General features: G+C 40.5%; 1 protein-coding gene across 1 annotated transcript; it reads left to right on the top strand.

Moving 5' to 3' along the window:
* Window positions 1-5,998: 5,998 nt before the first annotated feature.
* On the top strand, window positions 5,999-12,693 carry LOC128737903 (synaptotagmin-12). Its single transcript, XM_053832672.1, has 7 exons — window positions 5,999-6,172; window positions 6,233-6,454; window positions 6,516-6,596; window positions 6,654-7,029; window positions 7,083-7,273; window positions 12,111-12,347; window positions 12,409-12,693. The coding sequence occupies exons 1-7, from the start codon at window positions 5,999-6,001 to the stop codon at window positions 12,691-12,693; spliced, it is 1,566 nt and encodes a 521-aa protein (XP_053688647.1).
* The last annotated feature ends 1,195 nt before the right edge of the window (window positions 12,694-13,888 follow it).

The raw sequence follows: 13,888 nt of genomic DNA, 5'->3' as shown, positions 1-13,888 counted from the left end.
AAATAAGAAAACTTATCCAATTTAATTCTACTATGTGTATTTTATTCAATGACAGATACGTATTTCGCCTACGACTTGCAGGCTTCCTCAGTGTCTGTTTTCGAGTTCGAAAACAGACACTGAGGAAGCCTGCAAGTCGTAGGCGAAATACGTATCTGTCATTGAATAAAATACACATAGTAGAATTAAATTGGATAAGTTTTCTTATTTTTTATTTTTAGGTCTCAAAAGGGTTCGAGCCTCACCTTCGTTTAGCCAATACTTTTAGCTCAATTTCTGGATTATTCAGTTCATCTAAGTTTTCGTTTTCCACATTAAATATTTACTCTTCCCAAAGAAAAGTAAGCCTTTTTCCGATCGTTTTAGCATCCTTGTCAACAGCGCACATCCAACGATCGATAACTTACGTACTCTTTATGATGCGTGTATGCTCACTCGAAGCAGCTCTGCCGGAAGAGGACTGCTCGACAACTGTTGGAACATCATCAAAACAGCTATTAGCAGTGTAGCGGAGAACTCCATTGGGCATGTGGTACGGAATCACCGGAACGATTGGTTTGACGTTGATTGTAGGAGGGTGATAGATAAGAAGAACGCAGTGTGGGCGAGCTTATTAAAATGGGATCAGAAAAGCTGACCGTTTGGTATGCACCGGCTAATTGTTAGAATTTGGGATACGGAACAGCTACCGGAGGAGTGGAAAGATGCGGTTATTTGCCCCATCTACAAAAAAGGCGACACGTTAAATTGTGACAACTATCGAGCGATGACCCTTCTCGATGCCGTCTACAAAGTATTGTCCCAATACATTTTCCGCCGACTATAACCAATTGCGAACAGATTTGTGAAAACATATCAAGCCGGCTTCGTCGAAGGATGTTCTACAACGGATCAAATATTTACCCTCCGACAGATCCTCCAAAAGGGCCGTGAAAACAGAGTTTCCACGCACCATTTGTTCGTTGACTTTAAAGTCGCACATGATACCATCGACCGGAAAGAGAACAGCTTCCCCAGGAAGATCATCAAACTGATTAAATCTACGATGGATGGTACACAGTGCTGTGTTCGGATGTAGTGTAGATTGTCGAGTTCATTCGAATCACAATTTGCAAGAATGCCAGACAACTACCCTCAATGATGGTGTTTACCACAAATTCGGTATGAACTAGACGATTCGGGGTGCAACGAGTAAGATGGTTAGACCGAAAGCAAAGCAAAGCAAAGCCTAGGTGCTACATTCCGTTATATTGAAATTTTTATTTCAATATAACGTCGTATTTTTATACGACAGACAATTGAAAGGCCAGTTGCTACGATCCCATTGACTCTAACAGTCTCTCCCAGTCGAGATTCGAACATACGACGACTGGCTTATTGGGCCAGCGTCATTCCTCGGAACCAACTGGGAGGCCCAAGATGGTTAGACCAGGTGGAGCAAAATCTGACGGCGAGTGCACGGTGTCCGAGAAATTGGTGAGCGGTAGCCCACAACCGAGTAAATTGGAGAAACTTTGTTCATCAGTCTTGGGACGGCAAGCCAGCTAACTTAAGTAAGTAAGAATGCCTTTTCCACAGTTCTACGGTCAACCATGACCATGAACCGTAGGAGCATGTGAGATTGCAAGATGATGGTACCACTTCTCCGCACGTCGGCTCTTTGAATAGCACCAATGCAAAGTTGAACAGCAAATTCGATAGCCCTTCACCTTGCTTCAAACTATCTAACATCACAAACGAGCTCGATATCTTACCAGCTATTCTGTCGCTTGATTTGGAACTATCAAGAGTAGCACGTACCAGCCTAACTGGTTTTACTGGAAAACCATTGTCAAGCATAATCCGCAACCGCTCAGTTCGTTTAACTGAATCGTACGCCGCTTTGAAGTCTATACAAATGGTGAATCTGCTAGCTGAATCGCGAAAGATACGTTCCACATAATGATGATGATGGAGCCCGATGGAGGTCAGATATTTCTAATAGAAAGAACAGTCAAATTTAAAATCAGTCCTCTATATCTGTTTAACGCGCGCGGTTTTCAAACCTTTGAAGACTACTCTCTTTTTTTTAACTGCATTAACAACCTCCCACTAAGAGGGGGGGCTTCCATACAAATCTATGCCTAAAAAATGGATTTCTGTCTGTTTTATGTTCCTTATAGAATCGAAAACTACTGAACCGATCGGCGTGAAAATTTGCATATAGGGGTTTTTGGTGCCAGGGGGGGGGGGCTCCCCTACAAATCTATACCTATAAAAATGGATTTCTGTCTGTCTGCCCGAATGTTCCTTATAGAATCGAAAACTACTGAACCAATCGGCGTCAAAATTTGCATTTAAGGGTTTTTGGGGCCAGGGAAGGTTCTTATGAATTAAAGACCCCTCCTCTCACTAAGAGGGGGGGGGTCCCATGCAATTGAAATGCAAATTTCTGCATAATTCGAGAATTAATCAAGCAAATTGAACAAAATTTTACATGTGGGTGTTTTTGGAGACTAGAATTTTTTCTATGGTGAATTGAGACCCCTACCCACTTTAGAAGGGGGGGCTCTTATACAAATGAAATACAAATTTCCTCATAACTCGAAAACCAATTAATCAAATGGAACCATATGTGGCATGTGGGTGTTTTTGGAGGCAAGAATTTTTTTTATGATGAATTTAGACCCCTTACCTTTTTAGGGAGGGGGGCTCCCATACAAATGAAATACAAATTTTCTCATAACTCGAAAAGTAATCAAGCAAATGGAACCAAATTTGGCATGTGGGGGGCTTTGGAAGCAGGATTTTTTTAATGATGGTTTGAGACCCCTCACCCCTGTGGTAGGGGGATAAAGACTGTCATACAAATAGAACAGTAAGTTTTGCGTAACTCAAAAACTAATCGAACTCGAGAAATTTTAGACTTTTTCATAAAACATTAATCAATAACCAGCTCACCAAAAGCTATCAATAGTAACATTAGATAATTCAGCGCAAGACGGCCATAGGCCGCGAGTGTTGCCGGCGACCTGCCGTCGGATTCGTCGGCCACCGCGGGGAGACAGCCCCCCGTAGAGATCACTTCTATCTAGGTTTATTTATTTTCCTAGATCTACTGACCTCTATTACTTTCCTTCAGTTGGGTCACCCCTGCGAAATGGTACTTTCTACGAAAAGATTTTTCGTGAAATGGTACATCCCGCGTAAGGTTTTTCGCGAAATGGTATTCTGCGAAACTCTATATTCCGCGTTATGGTCAACCGAGAATTGGTGTTCCGCAAAATGGTATTCGGCGAAATGGTTTGTAATGATGACGAATGTTTAAATGCTATCCGCTTTATTTTATCAGGCTAAGCAATGGGGGAAGTTGTTTTCTACTTTACTGTGAGGAAAATTTGTATATTAAAACATTCATGAACTCCCCAGAAACTTGCAAAACTCAAGATTGTGAGAAAGGTCATACGAGATTCACGATTTATGTACAACACAGTTTAAGTTTGTCGGGTCAGCTAGTATATGTATAAATTATCGGAATAAAATCACTTCAAGCAGTTACCAGTTGAATGAAAATTCGCCATTTGGATGCATGACACTGAGGCTTAAACGAAATAACAAAGTTCATAGAAGGCTTCCTCAAAAAACACTGGCTATTATGGCAAATCATATTAAGTTAGAGTGACCAGTTTTTACAAATACATATTTTGCTGTGGTAAGAGTATAATGAATGCAGCTTGATTGCTTGTTGGTGAATTCTCGCACGGTGAAAAGTGGTTTGCTTTAATTTGATTTGTATTACGCTAGTACGTCAGTGTGGCAAGTGCGAAGAAACATGTCATTCTTCAATACGATTGCAAAACGATTTTTGATGGTACTTTTCAAGGTTGAGCAATAATTGAAAAAATACCATTCTAGCAAAGCACAATGGCTTGATAATTAATAATTTGCTTCACTTCATTTGCTTTGGTCTCCAAGCGATCGTGCTTGCACCTTCAGATTTTTATTCAACAGATTTCGTAGCCTGCTGTTAGAGTACAGTACAATAGGACACCACACGAACCGAAGGCACTTTTTAGTGGTAGTAAAATCAAAATTTCTCACTTATCTATGTTTACCTACCTGAAAAACAATCACTAATCATATTTTATTTGTGGTACAGTTACTCTGTTATACTTAATTTTCATGACTTTTGCCTAATTTTGATAAAAAATAAACTTTTCCTATACCTCTCCATAGCATCTTACTACCTTTCATCCGAGAGCCCGGAAAAGTGATTTGATACCGAACGAGAGCCATGAGCTGAATATGTTTGCGACATTTCCCTTCGAAAAAATTAAATTTCGCAATATGAACACAATAAATAAAAACAATATCTTCCAACTATTTACTGGTTCAGGCGTCAAACGCTGACAATTGTGACAAGCGATAAACACAAAAGAAACTGAGATGCATGAGAGAGTAATGTTGCTGCGTTGAGTAAATTTATTGTCGCGCAAAAATGTGCTGTTTCCGAAATGTACAATATGCGTTACAAAGTAACGACATCTGTTGTATTCAACAGGGAAACATTGATAGTTTCAAGCATACTTTCACGCATGGCATGAAACACTAGCGCCAAATTCTATCATTTATTATCAGAAATTAGAGGCGGTATCCTATTGCAGCCCAAATTGCTAGGCTGCGATTCTATTAATTCCAACAGCCTCTGCCAGTCGAGCTTCGGACATACGACGGCTTGCTTGTTTGACCAGCGCCGTACCTCGAGGCCAAACGGGGAAAATTCGCCTTCATTGTTTTAGAAACCGCTAAAGCACCGTAATTAAACTGATATTGCCACGAAATTTTTACTGCCATTGCCTGACCGTTGGATCTTTTGAAAAATCATTAAATTTCTTTAATAGCTTCGCCGTTTATATTCCACCCACGACCTTTTGAACTGATGTATTACACAATATACGACCGGAGCTAGTTAGAGACAAAACTGTATTGTTCTTGTTTTGCGCGTTGTATTACGTCGCTAGCTAGGAGTAAAAAAGTTGACTGTAATTAAAGAGTAAACAACGAGAAATTCTGAACGGAGATGCTATTCAACAGTAATTGCTGCTGCTCGTCGTTTTTTTTGTACGCAGATAGCAGGAAAGTCTGTTTCAAGCAAAAAGTTACTGAGCTAAGCGATTAACTAAAGAGACAAACAGATAGAGCTAGTGTTTCGTTCTTGTCCAACTTTTTATGTTAGTTAGTGGCAGGTTATTTTAAAACTCGCTCCGACTTAAAGGAATCAGCTCAAACGTTTTCACAATCACTTCTGGAACTATGATCAAAAGATTCTATAATAATTTAATTACTGTGTGGCCCCGCAACAGGACTAAACCCAGCAAACGTGACAGTAAGCTGCTTTATTTTAATTCTATTATTATCACATTCAAAGCCGGTTCAACTTCAATGCTAAAAAGCCCCGCAGCAGCCTCGAAATAAAACTTTTAATTGGGATCACCATAACGAGCGTTACTCAATTTGTCTTTTTTTTCTGCTGTTCTGCACTACTGGGGATCGCTCATCTAACGAAATAAAGGGGTTGCTTTAATTGATTAAATGGTACTTAATTGGGCAAAGCCACTAATTGGTCCCGAAAAGTGGCCTTCTCTACTCCTACGAGCGTAGGACGAAGCAACTTTCACTCTGGAAAAGTATCTTAAGCGATGGCAGACGTATATTGTTTGCTCATTTTGTTTTGCTTTTGAATTGTTAAATAATTGTCTTTTTTTATTGGACACATTTTTCAAGTACGCAGTTTAATGGACGAAGAAGGATGGATTCGTAATCCCATGATGAATAATTGCATAATTTGTTAGGAAATAATTGTGAACCATGCAAGGTGAAATAAATTAGCAAGAAAAATACTCCCATTTTAAATAATATGGAAGATAATATTTATATTTAATTTCCGGAAAACGAATTAAAAGTTCTTTATAATTAATTTTAAAATTAATTGTATTTTTTTGACAACAGCAATCTCAGCATGGTATTCGTGAGTTCCGCCGTTTTGGGAGCAGCTGCCGGTACCGGCCTGGCCCTGTTGGTTGCCGTCACCATAGTTATGTACCGGTACTACGTCGTACGGCGCAAGGGAAAAGAGTGGGCCGAACTGGACCGGCTGGAGGAGCGCAAGGCAGCGCGGAAGATTAATTTACGAGTAACACGTAACGATGTTTTTTCCGTTCGGCTTAACAGTAAAGTTAATTCCTTCCTGCAGCAGGAGTGCAGTGTTATTAGCGGCTCGCATCCGGTGCAACCAGCCTCGGACATTATGCCGGCAACGATGGGTATCGACGGAAAAGGTTCGCCGATAGACGTAAGCTCGAGTCCGTTGCAGCCTAACTTGGATCAGAAAAAAGCGTACACGGGACGCCAGAGGCCGCCCACATCGGCTTCGAGAAATAACAGCATGGAAAGCGTACATTCGAAAGCATCATCGGTCTGAAATGCAACTCAAGTTGCTGTCTGCCAATAAATAACTAGCCGTATTTTAATTGCAGAGTTACCGGGAATCACCTAAAGTGGGATCTAATGCAAACGCAGAGACACGATCTACTCTTTCTGATAACTTTGTAATACAGGTAATTCTGAGTATTTATTTTTTCTCATTAAAATGATAAATCGTAAATTTATCATAGAAATCTCGCTCACCAAACCGAATGAGAACACTAAGTTTAGAAGGTAAGCTTCCCCTGTACCAGAGTGAAAGTGACGTAGTTCGTTCGAAAGTACCCAGAGGAAGTGTTAGTTCGGTTTCGAGTATCAGCGCAAAAGCTGTAAATTCTCCAAAGAAAAGACTCAGTACGGTATCGAATACAACTCTTCCCCGAGCAGCCGATTTCGTAGCTCCCGATAGTCCTTGCGGATCGATTAGATCGGACAGTAGCCGTTCGCCACGGAGACGAGTTCCGGTAATAATGGCTGCCAACGATATCAATGCCGTTCTGGGCAGATTTCATCTTCGATTGAAATATGACGGCGATAGAGAAGAATTGCTGATTCATTTGATAGAAGGTTCGTTCGGTTCATTGCAACTCGTTTAGTTTTGATTAATAAATTTTTCACAGCTCAAGAACTGATACCATTATCGAGGGATGGCTTTCGAGACCCTTATGTAAGAATGTTTCTGGACACGGACGACACGAACCGTTCGCTGCAAACCGCTATCCACCGGACAGAGACGCACCCGTACTTCGATGAGCAATTTTCTCTTCCGCTGAGGCCCAAGAATCTGGTCAAGTCGAATTTCATCATGCAGGTAAGTTTTTTTTTGCCGTCTGAGATGTTTTTCATCATCACCGGCATCAAAAGGAAAAGTTAGACATTTTTTAATATTTGTTGACGAAATGGGTTCGCCGAGCAGGCAAATAACGCAACCAAAAGAAAACCCTTTTCCTATTTATCTCGACCTGTTCTTCACGGTGCGGTGCGGTGGCGAGCGTTAAATTAATTTAAGCTCTACCCGAAACGAGTCTCCTAGCGTGAAAAAGTAAGAGATTTGTCACGGGTAAATCCTCTTTTCAGCCGTTTTCACTCTTCTAGGATTCTGTATTTTCGTTTCAATTAGTATATGGCACTATCACTAAGGTAAAAAGTCTTTTTAATATGAATACTGGTAAGCTGGAATTCATTACTAAAATTATTTTTGCTTCCTATTTTACGCGAAGTAAGCAGCAAAAAGTGTAAAAAGTTAAAGTGAATCTAGTTCAAAGTTAATGACATTTGTGTTTTGTATGCGATATTCAACTCGTCCATGAAGCTACATCCTTAAAAGGAGGTAATATAGTTAACCGCCCACTCACCAGCAAGAACTTGAGGCCAACTTGAGGAGCTAAAAGTATTGTAGTTGAGATCAAATAAATGTCAGTGCAGCCACTAAACTAAACAATATGCGAGCCTCCACTAGAATACTATTCACAATTTCTGAAAGCTTAGACTTAGGGGTGATCCAAATGGGTAAATAACAATGATTTTCCCAGTCACTTGGCGCAAATCTTGAACACGTAATCAAGGTCATCATCGGGAATACAACGAACTGTAACTGTAATACTAAAGAGAACGAACCTAGATTAGTGACTGTCCCAATTCGAGGAATAGTCATGTGTACTTTTTATGTACTGTTAACGAAAGGCAAATATTACTGCAGAGTACTCTTGAAAAGGAGCAAAAAAGTATGATAAATCCTGGCTGACAGTAAATTTGGACGTCCCTCGTGGATCGCCGGCACACCGGTTGTGGCGAGAACTGGAACCATTTGACATAACTTTGTTTACATGTTTATGAAGAACAACTTGTTCAAGTTTCGCCAAAATATTCCACCACGTTGGTTGTGGAGCAGCACAGAATGGAACTCGAAGGACGTAAAAAAATCTTGCACAAACACCTGGAAAGTGCAAGGTGGTCTGGATCAAAGTTGATCAAAGCTAAAAATGTGAAAATCAACAGTGTGTACTATTCTAAAAGGTTGTAAGGAGAAGCTAGGTGTGGAAAGGTGGCGAAGAACTCCAACCCTGGCATCTCCATCCAGGATATGGCTAGAAGGTCCGATGTCAATTATCAAACAACGCGGATTATCCTCGCTCGAGAATGCTATAGGTCATACAGTGCCAGTAAACATCCGAATCGGGATGTAAAGCAGAATTTGGTACCCAAGAAGCTAAGCGTTTATACGAGCAAGTTTTGGCGAAATTCACCGGATGTATGAATGGCGAAACCTCCGTAAAAATGGATTTCAAGCAACTTCCCGGACAAAAAATTTACATTGAAACTGGGCGTGGCGATGTGCCAGGCAAGTAAAAATTCGTGTGTGCTGATAAATTCGGAAAGAAGGCCATGATCTGGCAAGGAATTTGTAGCTGTGGACTGAAGACTGAGCCTTTCATCACTTGCTCAACAATGACATTAAGTTTATAGGTACTTGGAAGAATGTTTGAATAAACGGATTTTGAATAGAGTGGTATGCAGCTAATGATGTCGATTTCGTGTCAAAAGAGATGAACCTTCCAAATTGTCCGGAGTTTCGACCCATTGAAAAATTTTGGGCAATTGTCGGCGAAGCGGGGGGACAGCCAACAGTGCTAAAGAAATGCGTTCAAAGTGGAAGAAACGTGCTGATTCAGTCGCATATTCAACTGTGCAGGGTATGATACGTTCTATTAATAAAAAAGTTCAATATTTTATCAGAACCAGAGAAATGCAATGATGTAATACTGTGAAACTTAAAGTTGAATAAAAATATTGCAATCCAGTCATTTATGAGCTTTTCTGTGACACTCGAGTCCCGAATTATAGCTTGTTCTTTGCGTCCAATTTACTTTTAGACCAAGTTGAGCTGGACCTGACGGCCCGTGTAAGCATCTTCATGTCGATACCGCCTCATAAGATGTGTTGGGCACAACTGCGGCAACTATGATGGGTGGTTTGACATACGAAACGAACAAGACCAGATAAAAAGTTCAAGAGTTGCTGATACATCACGTTGGAACAGTCGAAAGCACACCTGTGAATAGCAAATCACGATACCGCATTACGATTGATGCTTGGCACTTGACATGTGTTCTTTCCGTGAGCCAAACGCCAACTAGAATCATTATCTCGTAAGTAAGATCAGATCCGACAGATCTCGAGAATTATACTTGCAGTCGCAACATTTGTTTATAGACACCAAGGCAGCGTACGATTAAGTAAAGCGAAAAGAGTTGCGACGGATTATAGGGTTATTAGTGCTAATTTTCGTCGTAGTAACGTAACTCGTCGTAGAATAGGATAGGATCTGCAGGCCATGGGGTCCGACACGAATGATAATGACCAACGCTATAAAAACTTCGCAGCTTCCTGAGGCCTGGTGATCCGAAGTACCGCAAAGATATCCACAAAACCACCTGGATGGAGATCCCCTGGCCAACCTACAATAAGCCAGATTGACCACGTTCTCATAGAAGGCCGATTCTTTTCTAACATCACGAACATACGTTCTCTGCGGGGTGCGTATATTGACTATGACTATCACCTAGTAGCAGTGTATGTGCAAAGTGCAATCAAAACTCTCAACGGTATACAATAGACATCAAAGCCATTCCCCTCGGTTGAACATTAGGCAACTAGATAACCCGCAATCCGCCGAGAACTACGTGTGAATACTGAATGAGGTACTGCCTTCTTCCGAGGAGTTAAGTGCTTCAAACCTCGAAAACGGTAGAGGCAGAATACGCTCTGCTAGACAGAGGAAGACAGGAAGACAGAGATCGTGAAGAATTAGAACAACTGTTTCGAGCTAACCCGAGCAGGAGCGAAGAGCAAAATAATGTAAAAACAATATCAAACTGTGTTATTCTGTGTAGTTATTCTTTTGGCCTTAAAGGAGCAAGAGTTTGATATTATTTTTTTGTTATTTTACCAACTATGTCAGGCATAACAAGACCAAATTTTGATATGAGTTATTCGATTTCCATAACACATTTTGATATTATTTTGCTCTTCGCTCTCGCTCGGGAATGATACGCGCTAGTTTACTAGACGGTGAACCAAACTCGTAAGGGCTACTTACCGAAACCTCACATGAGTAGGGACGATGGAGGGAATCTAATCACAAACGTGCGCGAGGTGGTCGAGTGGAAGCAGTTCTTCGATGATCACAGAAGTAGGCGGAACGGAAGTTAACCTATGAGTGCCCATGAAAGATAGTAATGTCCCCGCACCTGATCTCCCAGAAGTCAAACGAGAAATCTAGTTGCTAAAGGCCAACAAAGCCACTCTAAGACGCTCTCAAAACTTCAGTCAAAGCTGCTAGTAAGGACCGCCTTTCGGAGGAGGAGAAGCTACCGGAGGAATGGATGGAAGAGCTGGTCCGTCCCATTCACAAAAAGGTTGATCGGCTCGACTGATGCAGCTACCGCGGCATAACGCTGGTAAACGTCGCCTACAAGGTGCTCTCCTAGATCCTATTACGTCGGCTGTTACCGTACCGAAAGCACAGGGTTTCGTAGAGATTTACCAGACGGGCTTAATTGGGGCTCGCGCAGCTGCGATCCAGATTTTTACCATCCGTTAGATGTTGCAAAAATGTCGGGAGTGCAACATGCCCACGCAGGACATCTTTATCGATTTCAAAGCAGCATACGATACAGTTGTGGCAGCTAATGCACGTACATGGTTTTCCGGATAAGCTAACATGACCGATCAGTCTCGAAACCATTTTTTATCACCTGTTACGATGCGATGAACCTTCCTTTTTGTCGAAGGAGTAGCAGATGAAAAAACGACACTCTACGTCTGTTGGCTTCAAATCATATGGAGTCTAAGTTTCTTACCTTTGAATAATTTCCAATGCACATAATCGCTTGTAAATGACTTGAAGGGTTTAACTTCCAATGCTGAAACATCATATTCCTGGAGTTTGCACGGATCTTCACCAAGCAATGCCTCCAATTCAGCATCTTTGAAGGTTTCCTTCACGCATCAATGTCGAAATCGCTCTCTTTGAAGTGACGGAACCGACCACGGCATGTTGTTTTGTTTAGAGCAACATTTCCGTGAAATTTTTGGAGTTATCGACGCGCTTCAGCCGTCGTTTTCTTCGAATGACAAAAGAAAATCAACATTTTCTAGAAAAATCATGGCAAGAAAAATCATATGACGCCGAAACGAAATCACTAAAGTGACAAAACGGTTTGTCTACCACATGTTTAAGCTTAGCTCATGATGATTTGTCATGATCATGATATTTCGAAAGCGACCAGCATTTATTGCTGAAGCCATCTACATATTGACAAAGACCGAGAATTTAGTTGCGCATCTCAGTGTCGTAGCCCGAACTTGGCTGGGGGAAAAATGTATTGTTACATCGATTATTTGAGAAAAGTATTTGAAGGTTCAGTTACAGGATTTTTGTTTTTATTCCATTTTCTCCTGGCTCGTAGAGCTAGGTACATCTAATACAAATTAAGGCTTTTTTAAACATGTCAGCCATGCCATCACTCCAGACCGATTCCCATTTTTGGCTGGATTAGCTTTATAACTTACTTAGCAATGGCCTGATATTCTCATAATGTCGCTAAACTAGAGTAACTTTACATCTCACTCTTTTATGCTTCCAGCTGTTGGACTACGATCGTTTCTCCCGAGATGAAGTGATTGGTGAAATACGTTTCCTGCTGAATACGTTGGATTTATCCGGTTGTGAAATATGGGGTGATATGATTGCGATGAAAAAACCCATCGAAGAGCCCCCGGAGCTACTGATTTCTCTAAGCTATCTACCACAAGCCGAACGGTTGACGCTCGTTGTGATGAAGGCCAAGAACCTGAACATTGTTCACGACCCATTTGTGAAGGTATGTTTTCGCAACAATAACTTCAGTTCATTTTTGATTGAATTTGGGCTTCAATTTTTAGCTATATTTGATGATCAACGAGAAACGCGTCAAAAAACGCAAGACAAGCGCAATCCGTGCAACGGATCCGGCAAATCCGATCTGGAACGAAGCGTTTACATTCGATCTCCCGGCTTCCCAGATGCAGGATTCCGGAGTGGAACTGTACGTTACTTCTAACGAAGGTGAACAGCAGGAACCAGGTTGTGCGATCGGACTACGGGAGACCGGATCGGGACTACTGCACTGGCAGGATTTGATGCAGAACAGCCGTAAACCGATTGCCATGTGGCATGTGCTGAGATAAATGATTTTAAGGAGCTTGCAAGATCAATTACCTCTCGTAACCTTGTCGGAGACTCTTAACCGTTTGTGTGATTGGCACCTTCCAGCCAAGGTTTCAATCAGTGGCATATTACACTTAACAATATTGTGTATCTAGGTACTATGCTGTTACTCCGTAGGATAGCCGTTGGTGTAGAATATTTGCTCCAACAGACAGGTTTTGAAATATTTGAATCCTGCACAACAATAATTATTTAAATTAAATATGGTTGATGTATAAGACAAACTACCCACTCCGCTTTTGAAGAATGAAATAGGCAGAAATGCGCAAAACATTATTTTGGTTGAATGTTGATAAAAAAATCAACAGATTCGTTACAGTTTACGTTACATTTACGGTAGATTTATTCAGTTATTCCGTTCATTGTTCCATTACAGCGAATAATGAAATTGTCTTATTTTGTTCATTACAAAGAATGTTAGAGTATAATAATCCACGTATAATCCACTTATCTTATAGATAAAATAAAGAAAATATGTTTAAATCATCAGAGCTTATTCAAATATGTACAAGTTGTAACTAGACAGTAACCAAGTTAGGAAATTACTTTGCTTTCGCCAACCGCCAACTCGCCGGATTAAAAACAATCAACCAAAAGACAGTTAACTTCAATTGTGATTGATCAACAATTTTGGATTCAAAGTTTGAAAAATGATTACATTTTTTCGTTGCGCTGGAAGATTTATTAAGCGATTCAAATTTGCCGTTTTCGGATTACGATTACACTCCATTTGAAATAATTAATGACTAACAAATGACTATTCTCTGAAACATGCAATAGTCCAACATATTTATCGAGTGATACCGTCGGGCTGCTTGCTTTTTATATCTTGATAAGACTAATATATGGTGCGCGTGTTTAAAATACAGTTATAATTTTCTTTGATACATATGCAGACAGCGAGCAACAAGACTTAACATTTTCACTCCCCCGGTAAACATTAATCGATAGTGTAGTTTCAGGTATTGTTTATATCCGTTAATATCACCGAAGATATCATTTAGATTATTTTAAAAAAATTCACTTATAATAAATCCTAATGAACCGATTGAACGTTCATGATAGTAAAAGACTGTAGCAGCATTTTATAAGGATATCATGGAATATGTTAATTAAGAAATTGATTGCTTGTTAAATATTGCAGTAACTGTAGAT

This window comes from Sabethes cyaneus, chromosome 2, assembly GCF_943734655.1.
Source record: "Sabethes cyaneus chromosome 2, idSabCyanKW18_F2, whole genome shotgun sequence".
NCBI lineage: Eukaryota > Metazoa > Arthropoda > Insecta > Diptera > Culicidae > Sabethes > Sabethes cyaneus.
The sequence above is the reverse complement of the archived record's forward strand: the minus strand, read 5'-3'. Positions and strand labels throughout refer to the sequence as shown.